At 43.4% G+C, this 18,337-nt stretch overlaps 1 protein-coding gene across 6 annotated transcripts in view; it reads left to right on the forward strand.

The window, feature by feature from the left end:
* The window catches only part of TIAM1 (TIAM Rac1 associated GEF 1), a 379,913-nt gene that overhangs the window by 256,432 nt on the left and 105,144 nt on the right, over positions 1-18,337 (forward strand). For all 6 annotated transcript variants that reach the window (XM_041735233.1, XM_041735234.1, XM_041735232.1 and 3 more), the window contains 2 exons: positions 6,617-7,064; positions 12,429-12,601. In XM_041735233.1, coding sequence (XP_041591167.1) covers positions 6,617-7,064; positions 12,429-12,601 — 621 coding nt within the window. The remainder of the gene's footprint in view (positions 1-6,616; positions 7,065-12,428; positions 12,602-18,337) is intronic.

The raw sequence follows: 18,337 nt of genomic DNA on the forward strand, positions 1-18,337 counted from the left end.
GTCTCTCATGAATAAATAAAATCTTCAAAACAAATCAGGAGTGGCAATATCAGTAACAGTGCCCAGTAATTATTCATTGACAGTGTAGGAAACATCACCATTTTCTTAAGTGATGAGGCTGTCTTGTGAATGTGAGAATAGAGACTTCATTGGCTCACACCAGCCTTGGTTGCCTGTTCTCCCATTTCCTCTGCAGCAACCTTCCATGTTAGTGCAGGGCATAGTGAGTGAGGTCACACTGCCTTCTCTCCTTGGGCCGAGATGAAAGAAAGGCTGAAGGTAGAAATGACAATCATCTTAGTTAACACTTTTGAGCAGACACTATGTGCTGGGTACAGTTCCAGAAACCTTTGTTGGGTTAACTCAATTTCACAGCATCTTACAGAGTCTTAAAAGAGCAGATAACTATTGTAATCCCCATTTTCCAGGTGGGGAAACTGAGGCACCAATTGGTTCAGAGTAATTCCCCTAGGATTGGTACTGACGTACTGAGATTATTAAGGGAGGATATACTAAGACTATACCTACTATACCAAGGAGAGAACACTGGGAACCATAGACAATATTCATGGATGTGCATGTGTGTGGGAGGGGAGCTTGCATTTTGGGGATAAGAAGCAGATGATAACTCAGGGGAGGAGTATTTTTTAATTTAACAAGGCAAAAATTGTTCTAATTCATAGCTTCTGCAGGCAGAAATTTCCTCAACCTGCTCAAATTCCGTGAACTCTCTTTTTAGCTTCCCTATATAGCTATATGAAAACAAATCTGGATTCATCAAGGAAATTAAAGTAACCAGTGAAATAGTTTCTTTTCTTTTTTTTTAAAGATTTGATTTACTTATTCATGAGAGACACAGAGAGAGAGAGAGGCAGAGACACAGGCAGAGGGAGAAGCAGGCTCCATGCAAGGAACCTGATGTAGGACTCGATCCCGGGTCCCCAGGATCAGGCCTTGGGCTGAAGGCAGCACTAAACTGCTGAGCCACCCGGGCTGCTCCGAGAAATAATTTCTAATCACATTCGACTTAAAAGTGGCCAATTGATCTTACTGTCCTTGGATTGTCCCAGGGCTCTTGAACTTTGTGGCTAATTACCTTTTCAAAACTTGTGTTCCCCTGTCATGGACACAGAAAACCTGTCCCTCAAAAGTATTTCTAAGTTGGCTCATGAAACCACTGGAGCTTTGCCACAGTGTATCATTAGCCCACATTCCTGCTGAATGACCCTTCAGTTTGCCAAGGCAGTGAAAATGGGCTTTAAATTTGCCCTCACTGGGCCCCTGGGTGGCTCAGCGGTTTAGCACCACCTTCAGCCCAGGGGGTGATCCCGGAGTTCCAGGATCGAGTCCCATGTAGGGCTCCCTGCATGGAGCCTGCTTCTCCCTCTGTGTCTCTGCCTCTCTCTCTCTCTCTCTCTCTCTGAATAAATAAAATCTTAAAAAAAGAAAATTTGCCCTCACCTCCTCCATTTACCAGAACTTGTTTAAACGTTTGTGGCCCAGCTCTATGACTACGATCACTCTGGCCTAGCAGCTGTGGCACGCTCTGGGCGATACAGCTGGCCACTTGTGCATCCAGTAGGAAAGTGCATGCGTTCCTGCTGGGAAACTGCCAATGCCATGGGAACTGGCGAGTGCTCTCAAAATCTGGCTTGGGAGGATTTTTCCAGGGAGAGCAGAATTTAAGAGCCTCTATACCCCCTGAATGTTGTGTATAATCGGAAACCTCTTCAGTGGAGTGTTTCTAACACAGGGAGAGTTGATTTTGAGTAATTTCCAGGAAATCTTGAACTGGATCGTGCTTCGTGTTGGGAGTTACTTCTCTGGGTAGCTAGAGTCTTACCATTTCCCTTGAGTTCCTTTGACTTTTGAATTAGAACTCAGTATTTGATCAGGACGTCTGGGTGGCTCAGTGGTTGAGCATCTGCCTTGGGCTCAGGGCGTGATCCTGGAGACCCGGGATCGAGTCCCATATCAGGCTCCCTATGTGGAGCCTGCTTCTCTCTCTGCCTGTGTCTCTGCCTCTCTCTCTCTCTCTCTCTCTGTGTGTGTGTGTGTGTCTCATGAATAAATAAATAAATCAAATCTTAAAAAAAGAACTCAGTATTTGATCAAATACTAGGACTTATCAGATGCTAAGATGTCTCATGCAGTAGGAAGGAACATACCTTGCATTTGCTAGACACTGCTGAGGCTCCCATGGGACTCTCCTAGGGTTGGTCTTCTGGATTCCCTGCTGCTGGGAAGAATGGGGGACATTTCAGGGGCTTCTGAGTATGGGGAAAATCTGGTTTCTCAGGTGTGAAGTGTCCTTGAGACCCAGGTGGGTAGGAGGAGGAACCCTTGGAAAGATGACCACTGGGAATGTTTGGATGCGAATGAATGGTCCTGACTTTCTTCGGAGCTGCTGGAAGGTGCATGGCAGTGATAGGCATCCGGCATTTGAGAGTGACAGGGCATTTGGGATGCAGCCTTACAGGGATGCCTGGTGTTTTTCAAAGTGTGAACCCAAGAGCACAGGGTGATGTATGAAAATCTTGAATCACTATATTATACTCTTGAAACTAATACAATACTCTATGTTAACTAACTGGAATGAAAATAAAAACAAAGTGTGAACCCAGAGCCTCGTGTCAGAGTGTCTAGCTTTGGTTTGTACTAGAGATGCTGCGACCTTGTACATTTCTATTTCTCATGTGGCTCTTAGGCATTTGGGTCACAGTTCTACGGATGATTCTTTCCAGAAACACAAAGTTCGGGATTACTGGTGCATGGCCTCTCATTGACCATTCAGGTGTTGAATAGTGCCTCTGCTTAGGTAGTCCTCATTGCCTATGATGCTAGAGCTTGGGCCTCTGAGTATTTGGGACATCCCAAGCTTCATGACCAAATTGGGGCTGAGGCTGGGCAACTATCATATTTCCCAACAGGCTGGGTCACATATAAGTGGGAGATGTGTACCACTGAGCCTGCTTAGTCACTTGTGGAGACAAGGTGGAGTCAGCTTGGATAATAGATCCAGAGCATTCCCCAGAAGTTACATGGGTTGCATGCTCTAAAGGTATGCAAGCTCAGCTAGGGCCAGCAGGCCTCTTATCTGGAGTAGTCACTTCTTTACTTAGGCTAGTGGCCATCCCAGAGTTGAGCACACAGAGCCTGGCCACTGCAAGATTACAGCATCCGTTGGCATGAGCAGATGTTCAGGTCTGGCAGAGAGGTGAGTGTCTACCAAGGTCTTAACTCTTAGTTTCTGTAGAGGCCTCAGGGTATTCTGTAAAGGGGTAAATGGTTTGTGGGAAAGTCGTAGACTGTTCAGACACATGCTTTTGAGGGTTTGGCCTGTCTGGTCTCTGCCAGCCTCCCTCCTCCTCTTTCATCTCCTCCTTCCTCTTATCCCCACTTTGAGATCTGAGCTCTTTGCCTGGCAAGTCAAGGCAAATAGATAGTCACCTAGCTTTTGCTGGGAAACCCTGGAAAGGGTATTGTTGACAAAAGAGTTGACTATTTAGACAGAACCTGGTCAGGTGCTACTTGCAGTGGGGCTGCCATAAAATAGTGGAAAAGGTGGTTGGAAGTGTGGGTTCCAACTTCCAGTCTGCCACCAGCCAGCTTGTGAGTTTCCAAGCCCAACCGTCCTCATCCATTAATCAAGGGGAATGCTTTTCAATGTTCCTTCCTATTGTAGGGCTCTGGGAATTAAAAGATGCCTTGAGTCCATTCTCTCTCTTGTTCTGAGGTCTTTCTCTTATGGACCAGGGAGGTTATCAGCATAGCTTCTCTCTCTCTCTCTTACAGAGAACTTCTCACCTCTTTGCATTTTTGAGGGGAGTTTGTAATGGATTCCTTCATTTCTTCCAGAGAAAGACTGAGACACATGAAAATATGAATCCAGATGTTTAGGAAATTCACCAACTCTTCGTCTCCCACTACTCATGGTTGTCTTCAATAATCAGTAATGGCAAATTTCCTTATTGTCTTATTGACATGGTCAGTGTCCCTGCCGGGAGAAGTGGGAGTTCTTAACCTTGTTTTTTCCTTTTATATAGAGCATGTTTATCCACTGGATCTGGGTCCTGCATGACCCAGGTGGGTTGGTAGCTAGCACAGTGATGGGACCAGTAGTTACAGGACATGTGCCCCTGAGCTGTGCCCACAGTTTGTTGGTTTCTTTTCTTTTTTTTTTTTTAAAGATTTTTATTTATTTGTGAGAGAGACGGGTGTGAGAAGGGGAGAAAGAGAGAGAGAGAGAGAAGCAAATTCCCTGCTGAGCAGGGAGCCCAATGTGGGGCTCAATCCCAGGACCCCAAGATCATGACCTGAGCCAAAGGCAAATGCTTGGGCAACTGAAGCCACCCAGGCACTCTGTGCCCAGTTTCTTTATCCTCCCTAAGACTCCCGAAATCCCAGGGCTCTGAATTCCATTGGAAATACAGTTAGTCCTCAGAAGCTATCTTAACTACTTCCTGCTGTCTTCCCTCCTCGCTCTTTTCTTTTCTTCTTTCTTTCTTTCTTTCGAACAATTTTAGATAGCAAAGAGGACTCCCAGTTAACCTGGAACACCTGGCTGAGGTAGTATTCTCCAGATCTCTCCACTGTAAAATTACTTATTTTCCTCCCTTTGCATACTGTTCTCTTTGTTGTTGGGATTTTTTTTTTTTGAAAGTGCACAATGTAATGATTTAATATATGTATACATTGTGAAATGATTGCCACAATCAAGTTAATTAACACATCCATCACTTCACATAATTGCCTTTTTTGTGTGTGTGGTGAAAACACTTAAGATTTCTACTCCCTTAGCAAATTTCAAGTAGACAAATGCAGTATTAACGATATGCACCACGCTGTACGTTAGATTCCTAGAACTTATTAATTTAATAACTGAAAGTTATAAAAGACCAACATCACCCCATTTCCCCCACCTCCATCCCCAGCAGCCACTGTTTCACTCTCTGTTCTTTTTTTTTTTTTTTTAAGTTTTTATTTATTTATTCATGAGAGATGCAGAGAGAGAGGCAGAGACATATGCAGAGGGAGAAGCAGGGAGCCCAATGTGGGACTCAATCCCTGGACCCCAGGATCATGACCTGAGCTGAATGCGACGCTCAGCCACTGAGCCACCCAGGCATCCCTCCACTCTCTGTGCTATGAATTCAATTTTTGGATTTGATGTATACGTGAATCGTACAGCATTTATCTTTCTGTGTCTCCTCTTGTCACACCTGTGCGTGCCCATCTTTTAGTTTTTCACTTAGTATCTCTTCATGACAGAGGTGAAGTTTGAAGTTCTCTCTTAGAATTGACCAAGCGAGATGCTTAGAGATCCAGGCCCGGCACCTGTCCCGGCTTGTGCAGGACTGTGTTAAGTTTGTGGCTTGGTTCATTCTGCCCCATTGCCTCTCAGCAAATACCTGAGCCAAAAGCATTCATTTTTATGCCAACTCAGAATAGTCTGTTAGCTGTAATTGGGTGCCTGTGAGACCGAAATCTCAAAAAGTGGTTAAATTCTCAAACCATGTCTCACTTTGCCATCTCTTCTATGTCACCCCCGTGTTCCTGTTCTCTTCCTTTGAGAAAAACCAGCCTCATTTCTTATCCATAAGACCGTTGAACCCGTCCTGTCCAATATTGCTGTCATTATCCTTCCTTGATTACTAGCATTATTTAATTACTGTTTATGGATATGCCTGTAGCACTTTGGAGCAATTAAGGTTCTGATTTAAGAACAGACCTGTCTGTGTCCCGGAAATGTTCAGCTTGAGAGCAGGGACAGTGCTTTGGAACTTCCAAATGTTTTTAAACTGGGAATTGATACTTCTGCATGTTGGCAGTTGCCCTAAGCTGTCACTTGGCCCAGGGGCAGTGAGTAGCTTGCTTTGGGCTCCTAGCATCCCGGCTTTGAAAGGGCAAGGTAATTGGAGAGCCTGCCTTGGAGCTGTGGGCCCCACAGACTTATTTAGCTCAATGCAGAGTGAGAGGCTGCTTGTTTTCGAGAAGTGAAGCTGATTACAGCATGAGGACTCTTGCCTATTCGTGGGACATGGGTCCTTGCCGGGTGAGTGGGTGAGGCGCTGTGCTAGTTATCTTTATAGGCCCTACATTATAAAACAGACTCCTCACCAGGCCCTTTATTTAAAAAAAAAAAAAAAGAGGGGTGTGGATATTAGCTGCAAAGACCTTATTATGCATTGTAACCCCCTACCTCTGCAACAGCTAATCAGCCTGCAGAATTTTCCTAGAGTTTTGGGCGGGCTGATGAGGGTAAGGGTACTGAGCTCTCTCAGCACAGCGGTGGGAGCACCTCAATAGCTGAATCGCCAATTAGTTAATTAGCTAAGTCAGATGAATGATGAGTTCTTGGAAGAAGCGTTCCTTGTTCTTTAATATGTATTTCTCGAATGTTCCAGATTGTTCGCGTTCAGGCCAGGTCGGCTTAATGGTTTTCCTGAGCTGCTCTGCGTGCAAGTCGGGTCTGTGTGGGTCCGGGGCTTGAGGAGTAACTGGTCCAGGACAGGCTGGGAGCAGTGGTGCCCTGTGGGTCCCCGGCAGCTCCGCAGCCCCTGGCTGGCTTCTCTGCGTGATGCACGTCTTCTTTTTCTCCCTCTCTGCTCCCAAGGATGTTAATGCCGGCGAGGGCAGTGAGTTTGCGGACAGCGGGATCGAAGGGGCCACCACCGACACGGACCTCCTGTCCCGGCGATCCAATGCCACCAACTCCAGCTACTCGCCCCCCACCGGCCGCGCCTTCGTGGGCAGCGACAGCGGCAGCAGCTCCACCGGGGATGCGGCCCGCCAGGGGGTGTACGAGAATTTTCGCCGGGAGCTGGAGCTGAGCACCACCAACAGCGAGAGCCTGGAGGAGGCCGGCTCGGCGCACAGTGACGAGGAGAGCAGCGGCACCCTGAGCTCCCCGGGCCAGTCGGACATCCTGCTCACCGCCGCGCAGGGCACCGTGCGCAAGGCTGGGGCGCTGGCCGTCAAGAACTTCCTCGTGCACAAGAAGAACAAGAAGGTGGAGTCGGCCACCCGGCGGAAGTGGAAGCACTACTGGGTGTCCTTGAAAGGTAGGCCACCAGGGCAACTGGGTGGCCCAGTGATCGAGTGTCTGCCGTCGGCTCAGGGTGTGACCTCGGGGTCCTGGGATCGAGTCCCTCATCAAGCTCCCTGCAGGGAGCCTGCTTCTCCCTCTGCCTATGTCTCTGCCTCTCTCTCTCTCTCTGTGTCTCTCATGAAATAAATAGAATCTTTAATAAAAAAAAGAAAGGTAGGCGACCCAGGGCCCTGCCCCCGGTGCCTGATGCACCTTGCGCACCCTCGTGCACCTGTGCACACCATGTGTTTTAGTGACATGGGGCTTGTATTTTATACCAGTTTTAACAAACTGTTTTTATTGAGATAAGAACGCTTAGCCTGAGATCTACCCGCCCTCTTAAAGTTTTCGGTGTGCGGCACCGTATGGTTGACTGTAGGGCCCATCTCCAGAATGTAATGGTCTCTTTTAACCAAAACGTTCTGCTCCTTGGTTATTCAGTGACTCCTCACTTCCCCCTCCCCGCCAGCCCTGTTTTGTTTTCTTTACTCTTTCACAGTTAAGTGAAGAGGAGCATCACACATCGAGTTTTCTTGTATATACAGCTGCTTCTGGTGACAGTTTTGAGGGACATGTTCCAAAAGAAAAAAGAATTTAATCACTCAAGTTAGTGAAGTACCTCCTAAAATGACTGTTTGGAGTCACGTTCATTTGATTCGGATGAAATTATCATATTTTTAAGGTTAAAAATGATAGAGTGTCACGGACTTTGTAGGGTTCGACCTAATGCTTGTTAGAATGTCTGAGCCATCATAAGTCTGTGAAAGCGCCACTGCTTTATTTATTTATTTATTTATTTATTTATTTATTTATTTATGATTTTTTAAAGATTTTATTTATTCATGAGAGAGAGAGAGAGAGAGAGAGAGAGAGAGAGAGAGGGAGAGGCAGAGACACAGGCAAAGGGAGAAGCAGGCTCCATGCAGGGAGCCCAATGTGGGACTCGATCCCGGGACCCCAGGATCATGCCCTGGGCTGAAGGCAGCACTAAACTGCTGACCCACCCGGGCCGCTCAAAGTCACTGTTTTATAATCACACTTTGAATATATGAGTGTGTGTGTGCGTGTGTAGATACATACACATGTGGGGATATCACTGCCTTTTCATTAGGAAGCATAATACATTTATATGTTGCTATTCATTGTCATTTTATACTTTTAAAATATGTGTATATACTCTCGTGCATGTCTGCATAGGTCTCAGTAGTGTGAAAGTCGTAACACATCTGTGAGCTCTGTCTTGAAAAGAATACTTGAAGCCCACTTGGACCTTCTGTCACAGGCTGAATTTGAAACAGGGATTAGGATAAGGCAGGACAGATTTGATAGGTTAACAAGCATGAAAGATGAAGACAGGAGGAAGTCTGGGCTTGGGCCTACCAGGTCCACTAGACCATTCGATACTCAATCTCATTAACTGAGGTTGGTGTGAGATCATCCAACCCTAGAGGCACAGAATACCCTAGAGTCTGCACAGTGATGCGCACCCAGGCCAACCCTTGAAGGACAAGCACGGTGTAGGTTGGTCCCATTACTACTAATGCCAACTGTTGCTTCAGTGCGTCAGTTAGCCAGGCAGGGAGCTTGTTAATTAGACCATATGGTTCCGTGCGTGTCACAGACCCACAATGACAATGCGTTAAGTGAGATAGAACTGATTTCTCTCCTGCCAACCAGAGGTAGACCATCTGAAGTTGTTGTGGTGACTCCTTCCTAAGAGTCAGCCAGGTCCCAGGTTCCTCCTGTTTCATTGCTCTACCATTCCCAGATCCAGTCCCTCACCACCAGGTCCACATTCCTGCAGAAAAAATGAAGTTGTGTTCCTTTGCCCTGTAGTAGGGCTGCTATAACAAAGTACCACAGACTCAGTGGTTTAGCAAAAGAAATTAATTTTCTCACAGTTCTGGAGGCTGGAAGAGATCAAGATGTGAGTGGGGTTGGTGTTTTCTGACACCTGTCTCCTTGACTTATAGATGGCTATCTTCTTCCAGTATCTTCACATGGCCTTCCCCTCTTACCTGTGTCCAAATTCCTCCTCCTCCTCCTCCTCCTCCCTCCCTTTCTTTCTTTTTTAAGATTTTATTTATTTATTCATGAGAGACACAGAGAGAGGCAGAGGCACAGACAGAGGGAGAAGCAGGCTCCCCGTAGGAAGCCCGATGCAGGATTCTATCCCAGGACCCCGGGATCATGACCTGAGCCACCCAGGTGCCCCCAAATTCCCCTTCTTATAAAGATAGCAGTTAGATTGGGTTAGGGCCCATTCCCATGACCTCATTTTACTGTAATTACCTTTTTAGAGATCCTATCTCCAAACACAGCCACATTCTGAGGGTACCGGATTAGGACTTTAACATAGGAATTTGGGGCAATATAATTCAGCCCATGACAGGCCCTGATTTCGTGTGTTAAGCAAGCTTCCCAGGTGATTCTTACACATAATTTGAGAACACTAGTGTTAGTGTCATAGACTGGGAATAATTAGGCGGTTTTTCACTTGGGACGTGGAAGAGGGCATTGTCTGGTTCAGCGATTCCCTTAGGGAATAAATGATACGCAAAGCCAGGGTACGGCATTTCGGAGCCCAGCTGAAGAGCCCGTTAGACGAGGGAGCCTTCACTTTCTTGGTGACCCAGATCTGAGTGACCCAATCTGTCAGGATCCAGGCCCAGAACACAGAGCCGTTGAGCCCTTCATTTCTTAATCCTGACGGGTCCCATTATATGGTGACATGCTTGGCGCTGGTCCTTGCCACTCAAAGGGAGAATGTGCTGCTGTTTCTTTCGTTAGCAACACTTAGATTTCGAGAAATAGAAAGCAGAGCACCTGGGAGCTGTGGGTAGATTTCTCCAAAGATTCTTCTACTTTAGACAGAATAATTAATTTTTTTTAAAAAGATTTCATTTAGCATTCATCTCTGGGGCATTTCTGTTGGCAACCACTGAGCATACAGATGACGTTCAAGTGAAGATGAAGGCAAACGGCTGCTTTCAGGGAGCACATGTGTCCTGGATTTGCTGCTGCATGTTAGTCTTCACACCACAGCAAGTAGAAAATTAGAGTGAAAGCTGAATTTAGCCACCTCCTGTCATGGGTGATTGTAAACCAACATTATAAAACATATAAAAACAGCAGTTTGAGAAGACTGTAAAATATGCAATGTTTGTGCATGCCAGCGTGCGTGGATGTCACCTCTTCATTATCCACAGGCTTCATTCTCTGTCCTCAACCTATGCTACCGCTGTGTTGCTCCTTTTCTTTTCAGAATCTGCTAATCATTAGTGTCATGTTAGTCCTAAAGATTAGAGCAGGATCTCTCAACAGGGACACTATTGACATTTTCCAGATAATTCTTTGTTGTGGGGATGCTGCCCTGACCATGGCAGGATGTTTAGCAGCATCCCTGTCCTCTACCTACTGGATGCCAATGGTACCTCCCACCTGTGCCCCCCGCCTCCCCACCGTCTCCCCACTCCACACACTTAGTGACAGCCAAAAATATATCTGCAGCACCACCAGATGTCCCCTCAAGGGCAAAATCACCCTACTTCAAGAACCTCCGATTTGGAGGGAAATAACATTCCCTGTCCATTTTCTTTCTTTATCTCTGAATCTATGCTAGCTTAAGAAGTGAAAATAGGTACAGACGATTCTGCAGTGTGTTGTATGTATTTCTGAAAAAGCCTGAGATTGTCATCATAACAGGGATTATGGGAAAAAATAAGGTTGGGGCAGACTCCTTAACAGGTGTGTCATTAAATTATATGTATGCAACTTTTTAGCCCAACAGTAAACAGATAGATAGATAGATAGATGGATGCATAATTAAATACTCTGCTAAAAATACTCACATAGTTAACATCTTACTTTTTAACAATAAATATTATAGAAAATGTGGAACTTCCCCTTTAAGAAAAAAAGTGACTATAACTTGAATGGGTCGAAAGAAGAATCGAAACTCCTAAATTATTGAGACAAGGACAACGATGAAGAAATCATAAAGCTCAGGAGCGCCATACGATAGGACTTGTAAGGAAAGCTTTGGGGAAACCATGCCAAGGGAAAAGTTGTGAAATGAGTGGACGTGGCCTATGGGTCTGCTGCATTCAGCTGAGTTTGGGGATTTTGCATTCAGCAGCTGTTAACCTGCAGATGTGAGATATGATGGGCTGGGGGAAATTGCCTTTGGACTAACGTGGCTTTTCCATCGATCCCCATCATTCTACATTACTAATCACACATAAGCAAATTTGCTTTATGAAAACTTGTATTGTAGCTGAATAGAGTGTACACTCAAGGGCTTTGCTCTTCACATAAAGTGTGGCCGTTGGTGGTGGTTGAGATGTGGAAAACTGAGATGTGAGACTGAGTGAAGAATGAAGCATAAAGTTGGGCCAAGGCTTCCCCTGAAATTGGTTTCGATTAGTTGACAGTAAATGTCCAGCCAGTAATTACTATTAAAGGGAGCCTTACTTTTAGATGGTGATGGAGGGTATCTCCTGAAGCCACCTTGCCACAAATCTCTGAGAAGTTTTTACTGTGAGTGTCTCATTAGTTTCACAGTGCAATGGGGTGTGGGCCAAGCTTCCAGCTCTTAATCTAGGCTTTCATATGTGTGCCATGCCATGTCTTCTTTTGGTAGGAACAAGGGCCGTGGCTTCTCCAAGGGTGTAGCTAAGAAAGCCAGTAAATTGTGTTGCCCAGTTGTACATCATGTGAGCCATCTGGAAGGGATTCTGGTGGTTCCGTATAGGTTGGCGGGTCTCACGTGGTAGCACGTGTGGTTCTGACCTGGGGAGCCGAGTGTCTGACTACCACTGGCCAAAGGAGCCCTTAGACTCTCATATACCTGGAACAAAACTCTCTAAAACAGAAAGTGAGACTCTTAAAGAGATTGAGGGCATGCATGGAGGGAGTCCTGTGTGGGTTGAGAAACTATGACTTAAGAATCTTTGCCTTTTGGGGCTCCTGGGTGGTCAGTCAGTTAAGCATCTACCCCTGGCTCAGGTCATGATCCTGGGGTCCTGGAATCCAGCCCCATGTCAGGCTCCCTGCTCAATAGGGAGTCTGCTTCTTCTTCCCCCTCTGTCTCTCCCCCTGCTCACTCTCTCTCAAATAAATAAATAGAATCTTAAAAAAAAAAAAAAGAATCTTTGCCTTTCTCCTAGTCCATCCAAGACTTCAGTAGCAGGGCCTCATTCTGTTTACTCTCTGGGTTTCCACACACTTTACTTTCCAGCCCTCCCCCTGTGACAAGACACAAGCAATAGTTACTACCACCGACCTCTTGTTATACAAGCACCCAGCACTCATGTAGACCCCTGTTTTGTTTTCTCAGGGTGCACGCTCTTTTTCTACGAGAGTGATGGCAGGTCTGGAATAGACCACAACAGCATCCCTAAGCACGCCGTCTGGGTGGAGAACAGTATTGTGCAGTCGGTGCCCGAGCACCCCAAGAAGGACTTCGTCTTCTGTCTCAGCAATTCCCTGGGTGACGCCTTCCTCTTTCAGGTTTGTTGGGCACTTCCTTTCAGGGCATTTCAAACCTCTGAACCAGCTATCTTCCTCTCCAGCCTCCATACCCCACCCTGTTTCCCTCTTAGTGCTGGGTTTTGTCTTTTCTTCATTACAGAAACAGGAACGATCAATGACAAAATAAACATGTACGTTGAATTCAGAAATGAGAGCCCTCACCCAGAATGTTCCAAGGGAAGCCCAGGGAAGGATGTGAGTGGAATTAGAGAAACTTGCCCCGTTTGCCATGGGTTGAAGGATTTGTCAGTGTAGTCTTGGTACCATTTGTATAGAGCCTTAAAAAGAGATAATGAATTCCTTAATTTAGAAATTATTTGAGCTGTCAACATCTTTTTACCATAATGTTCTCTTCTAATATTACTCATAGAGTGCAATAATGACATTCAAGAAATGACTAGCTATCCCCAAATAATTTCTCTTCCTCATCTAATCAGAAATTTGTACCTAGTGTTCTTGAAGTTTGGGTGTTAATTGTGTTAAAAAATACTAACCGGCTAAGCACTTTGGGCTTAGCGTTTAATTTTGTAGGGAGTTTTTTGGGTTTGCTCAGGGGCGATGCAGTCTACCAGAACTTTTTGATGTGTTAGCTAGGAAGACTTCATCATGGATTTCCATGATGTAGGAATTTTACTCTACGCTTCCTACATGCTTCACACAGTGCTATTGAGAACAAGATTTTGACACAGTTCCTACTCTTAAAATGTGGTGTGGGAGAAAGACACAGGGATAGATCTCTACAGGTTTGGAAAGCCTGCCTGTTAATATTAAAGGATGAATAAGAATAAATGGGGTGAAGTGGACAATGAGAATATTCCATGCAGAAGACAGAGCTGGATCAAAGGCAAGTGTAATAGGTTATCTCACTAAGTTTCTGGGTTTGGGTCCTAAGTTATTTCCATCTGGGCAATGAAAGGAAGAAAATTATCATCTATTTGTGAACAGGCAAAAAGCATCTGTTGTTTTTCTTTCTTTAAATCAGTGATTATAAAACACACATAAAGAAGAACATACAAAACATAAATGTATTGCTCAATGAAGTATCACAGAGTAAATTCGTAACCACCACATAGGTCAGAAAACAGAAATTTCTAGCACCCTGCAAGCCACTCCCCACTCACTTATATACATGCAGGCTACTAGTTGGGTAGAGTGAATATGTATTTTATCATCCAAGCCAGGACACTTTTGTTTAGCTGGGAATGAATGTCTTCATTTCTCCTTCATTTTTGAAGGATAATTTTGCTGGATATAGGATTCTTGATTGACAGTCTTATTGTAGTATTTTGAAAACACTATTGTATTGACATCTGGGCTCCATGGATTCTGTTGAGACATCAACTCTTAATCTTCCATCTTCCATCTACAAGGAGCATCCCTTGTATATATGAGCTGCTTCTTGGGGCACCTGGCTGGCTCAGTCTGTAGAGCATGTGACTCTTACTCTCAAGGTTGTGAGTTCAAGCCCATGTTGAGAGTGGAGCCTAGTTAAAATTAAAAAAAAAAATGCGTTCGATGAGTTGCTTCTCTGTTGCTACTTTTTTGTCTTTGTATTTAAACAGTTTATGATGTGTCTCTAACTATTGATTTCTTTCAGTTCATTCTACCTGGAAGTCCTTGAACTTCTTGGATGTGTGGGCATGTGTGTCTAAATCACATTTGGGAAGTTTTCAGCTATCTCTTCTTCAAATAGTCCTCCTGTCCATTTCTCTCTTCTTCTTCTTGGACTTCCAATATGTTTATGTTAGTTGCACTTATGGTGCAAGTCTCTGTGTCTCTATTCATCTTAATTCATTCTTTTTTTTTGTTCCATTGATAACTTAGTCTGGATAGTTTCAGTTGACCTACTGTAAGTTCACTGATTCTTTTTTTTTTTCCTGTTCAAACCTGTTGTCGAGCCCCTCTGGTAAGTTTTTTATTTCAATCATTCTATATTTCAACTCCAGAATTTGTATTTGGTTCGCTAAAAAAATTTTTTTTTTAATTTCCCTATTGATATTCTGTATTTGGTGAGTTATCGTTCTTATTATACTTCACTTCTTTAGACATGATTTCCTTTAGTTCTTTGGATATACTAAAAGTAGATGATTTAGTGTCTTCATCTAGTGAGCTCCCATCTGGGCTTTCTTAAGGACAGTTTCTGTTGACTGCTTCTTTTTTTGTGTATGTGGGTTGGAAAGCCTGCCTGTTAATATTAAAGGATGAATAAAGATAAATGGGGTGAAGTGGCCTTGTTGTTTCTTTGCATATTTCATACTTACTTGTTGAAAACTACATTTTCAAGGGTATAATGTGGTGACTCTTGAAAACAGATCCCTTCACCTCCAGAGTTTATTGTGGTTGATTGCTGTCATTGCTGCTTATTTGTTAAGTGACTTTCTTGAAATCGATAAAATATTTATTCTTTATCATGTGTGGCCACTGAAGCTTCTGCTCAGTTTAGTAGGCAGCTAATGATTGGAGAGATTTCCTTAAATGCCTGGAAGCTATTACCTTCCAGTCTTTCCCGAGGACCTCTGTATCTTCAGCTCTTGGGCAGCTAGTTAACAACTCTGCCTTACGTTCAACTATGTTTTCAGAGCCTCAGTGTCAGTCAGAGGGGTGAGTGGAGGGCCTTCTGAGGGTTTTGTGGATGTAGCACAGTCCTATACATGTATGTGACTTTCTAGATTCTCAAGACTACGAATATCTTATTCCTCAGCTTTTTAAAAAGTTTCTTGTCTGCTATCTCTTTTGCCCCAATTGTCATCACTACCTCAGGTACCTGTGATATTTAACAGTTGTTACTGATTATTTTCCACAAATTCCCCTTGGAGTAAGGACTATCTGCACACGTGAGTTCTGAGAGATCAAATAGCAGCAAGCTCTGTGAATGGAGGTGTCCTGTCAACTGTCAGGTCACATAATGACAGTTCTCTGACAATAGTGTTTTGTGGGAGCTCACTGCCCCCTTCAGTGATTTCTGGACTTCTGTTTTTCACATGATTGTGGAGATAGGGAGATGAAGATGGGAATAAGGCAAACTAAAATGTCCTCAAAACTTGCTCTTCTTACTGGGATTCAGCTATCAATTTTTCTGGTAGAAGCACCTAAGATTCTGGTAAGACTCAATTAATTGCTGAGCTCTGATGAAAAAGTTGATTTTGACAACTTTTGCTAGTGTTACCAATTTTACAGAGAAGCAGTTTTTTGAGGTCCATACTCTCCCATTTCCACTGATGAACCCATCAGGACACTTTAGAGACTAGAAAGTTTTGAGAGATAACAGCTCCATAACAATTATGCCAGGAGAACAGGTATAAATTGCAACAGATTCAGGCTAACTGGGATGTGTAGCAGGCTTTCCACAGGTACATTTTGGTTGATCCCAATTTGGAGGGATCATGAGCAGTGTTGCTAGGGTACTCTTGAATCTGTACTCATGGTATGTTTGTCCACATTTCTCTGAGTGTATACCTAGGACTGGTATTGTTATATCATGGGATAAGTGTACAGCTTCAAGTTTAGTAAACAGTTTCCAAAATGATTGAAATAATTTATGCTCCCATCGGCAGCCTAGGAGAATTCCAGTTTTTCCATATCCTTGTCCACACTTGGTATTGTCAGATCTCTTTTGTTTTTAATGTGTAAGCTATTAATGTGAAGCTGAGCACATTTTAGGGAGTTTAATGGCCATTTCTTAGTATCATCTTTGTGAAGTACTTATTTCAGGTGCTTATTCCTGCCTACTTTTCTATTGAGTTGTCTCTCGTAATGATTCACGGCCATTCTTTACGTATTTTATCTATCAAATCTTTGTTGATTATTTGCATTGCAAATATCTTTTCCCACTCTGTGGCTAGCTTTTTACTCTGTTAAAAATATCCTTTGTTATACTGACTTTTTAAATTTAATGTATCTCATTTCTCAAGTCTCCCTTAATGGATAGTGCTTTGTGTATCTTATTTAAAAAATCTATGTGCTCTGAGTCATGAAGATGTTCTTCTATATAGCTTATTAGCCATTGTTTTTCTGCATCTGGCATAGCTTCTTATTAATTATTTGGCTTTTTATTAATTATTTGGATGTCTTGTATATGAGGGAATGCCTAACTACACTAACAGTAACAATAATAATACTATATGATATCAGCAACTATCGTTTACCAAGCCCTTATTGTATGACACCATCTTGAAAGTGTTTTACAGTGTGAGTCACATATAATTCTTTAGAAAAAAATTTTAAGTATAGTTGATACAGCATGTTTTATTAGTTTTAGGTGCACAACATAGTGCCTCTGTAAGTGTAGTTACCACCTGTCACCCTACAACATTATTACAGTGTTATTGACTATATTCCCTATGTCGTACTTTTCATCTCCATGACTTACTTATTTTATAACTGGAAGTTTATACCTCTTAATCCCCTTCACCTATTTTGCCCATCCCCCTATTTTCCTCCCCTCTGGCAACCACTAGTTTGTTCTCAGTATTTATGAGTCCGTTTTTGTTTTTGATTGCTCATTTGTTTTGTTTCTTCAGTTCCACATATAAGTGAAATCATAAGTTAAATTTAATTTGTACAGCAATCAGTGAGTTAGATTGTATATCCATATTTTAACCAATTAATGTGGACTGTGTCCCCTATTTGGTGAAGCTCGAGGTTTTATAAAGGCTAAGAATTATACACCAAGTAACACAGTTACTGAGTGTTGGCTGGATTCAAACCAAGTCTCTCTTTCTGTAGAGTCTTATCATCTAAGTATACTATTTATCCCATTTCTTTTACTATTTACCCTAAGAGGAACATGGGCAGGAATCACTGAACACAGCCAAAAGGCACTATTCACATCCTTAGAATTAAGCCACTCATTGGGAATATTTCAGTATTTTGGCCGTTCTTGCCTCAGTACACAGTTTAGATAATCTGATCAGTTTCAGAATACCCTCCTTTTTACTTCCACACTGCTGATGTGAATTCTTTTTGAAAGGACCTTCCTGGCCATAAAATTGCTGGTACAATCTAAATATCCAATAGGTCAGAATTGAATAAAATTCTTTTGTGGCAGCATAGGACCTTATTCATGAAAACCTCTGCATCCTCTTGTTTTGGTGAAATCTGTATGCTACTTACATGGGATAGAGCACAACATGAACCTTTTCAGAAGAAATTTCTGCTGTTGGGATCCATGAGGGCATTTTCTACCTTCTACTTATTGTAATTCACATGACTCTAGAGGGGCTAAGTTTGAAAGAAACCTGTGTGTGTAAGGAGTGAGGTTAATGCAAGGGAGATCAACCCCGAGTATGGAAGTAATTTGTAGGCTATTCCAGCCTTAGGGCTCAAGTCAGTGGCACACTTTACAGAGCCTGTATGCTGCTGATTTGTGCTGTTATTCAGGTTTGCCCATGGTAAGGAGATTCATGTTACCAGCAAAAGCAGAAAAGGGGTTTTGTGTGCAGGATGGGGGTGGGAATGAGAATGAATATTAGAGCAACTCATGTAGAAGAAGTGCTACGCTGTCTGCAAAGGGAGGCAATGCCTCCTGCATCTAAACTATTTTAGAGAGCTCTTCCCTACAACTGAAAGTCAGAACCAGCACCTACCACCTACAAAGTACAATTTCATCTTGGGCCTTCCATTGTCCACTACTGGTTGATGTTACATATGATTCCAAGTGTTTTATGATAAGTGTTTTATGATAAGTGATAGGCTTAGTGTTTTATGATAAGATGA

Source organism: Vulpes lagopus, chromosome 20 (genome assembly GCF_018345385.1).
Source record: "Vulpes lagopus strain Blue_001 chromosome 20, ASM1834538v1, whole genome shotgun sequence".
NCBI classification, from domain to species: domain Eukaryota; kingdom Metazoa; phylum Chordata; class Mammalia; order Carnivora; family Canidae; genus Vulpes; species Vulpes lagopus.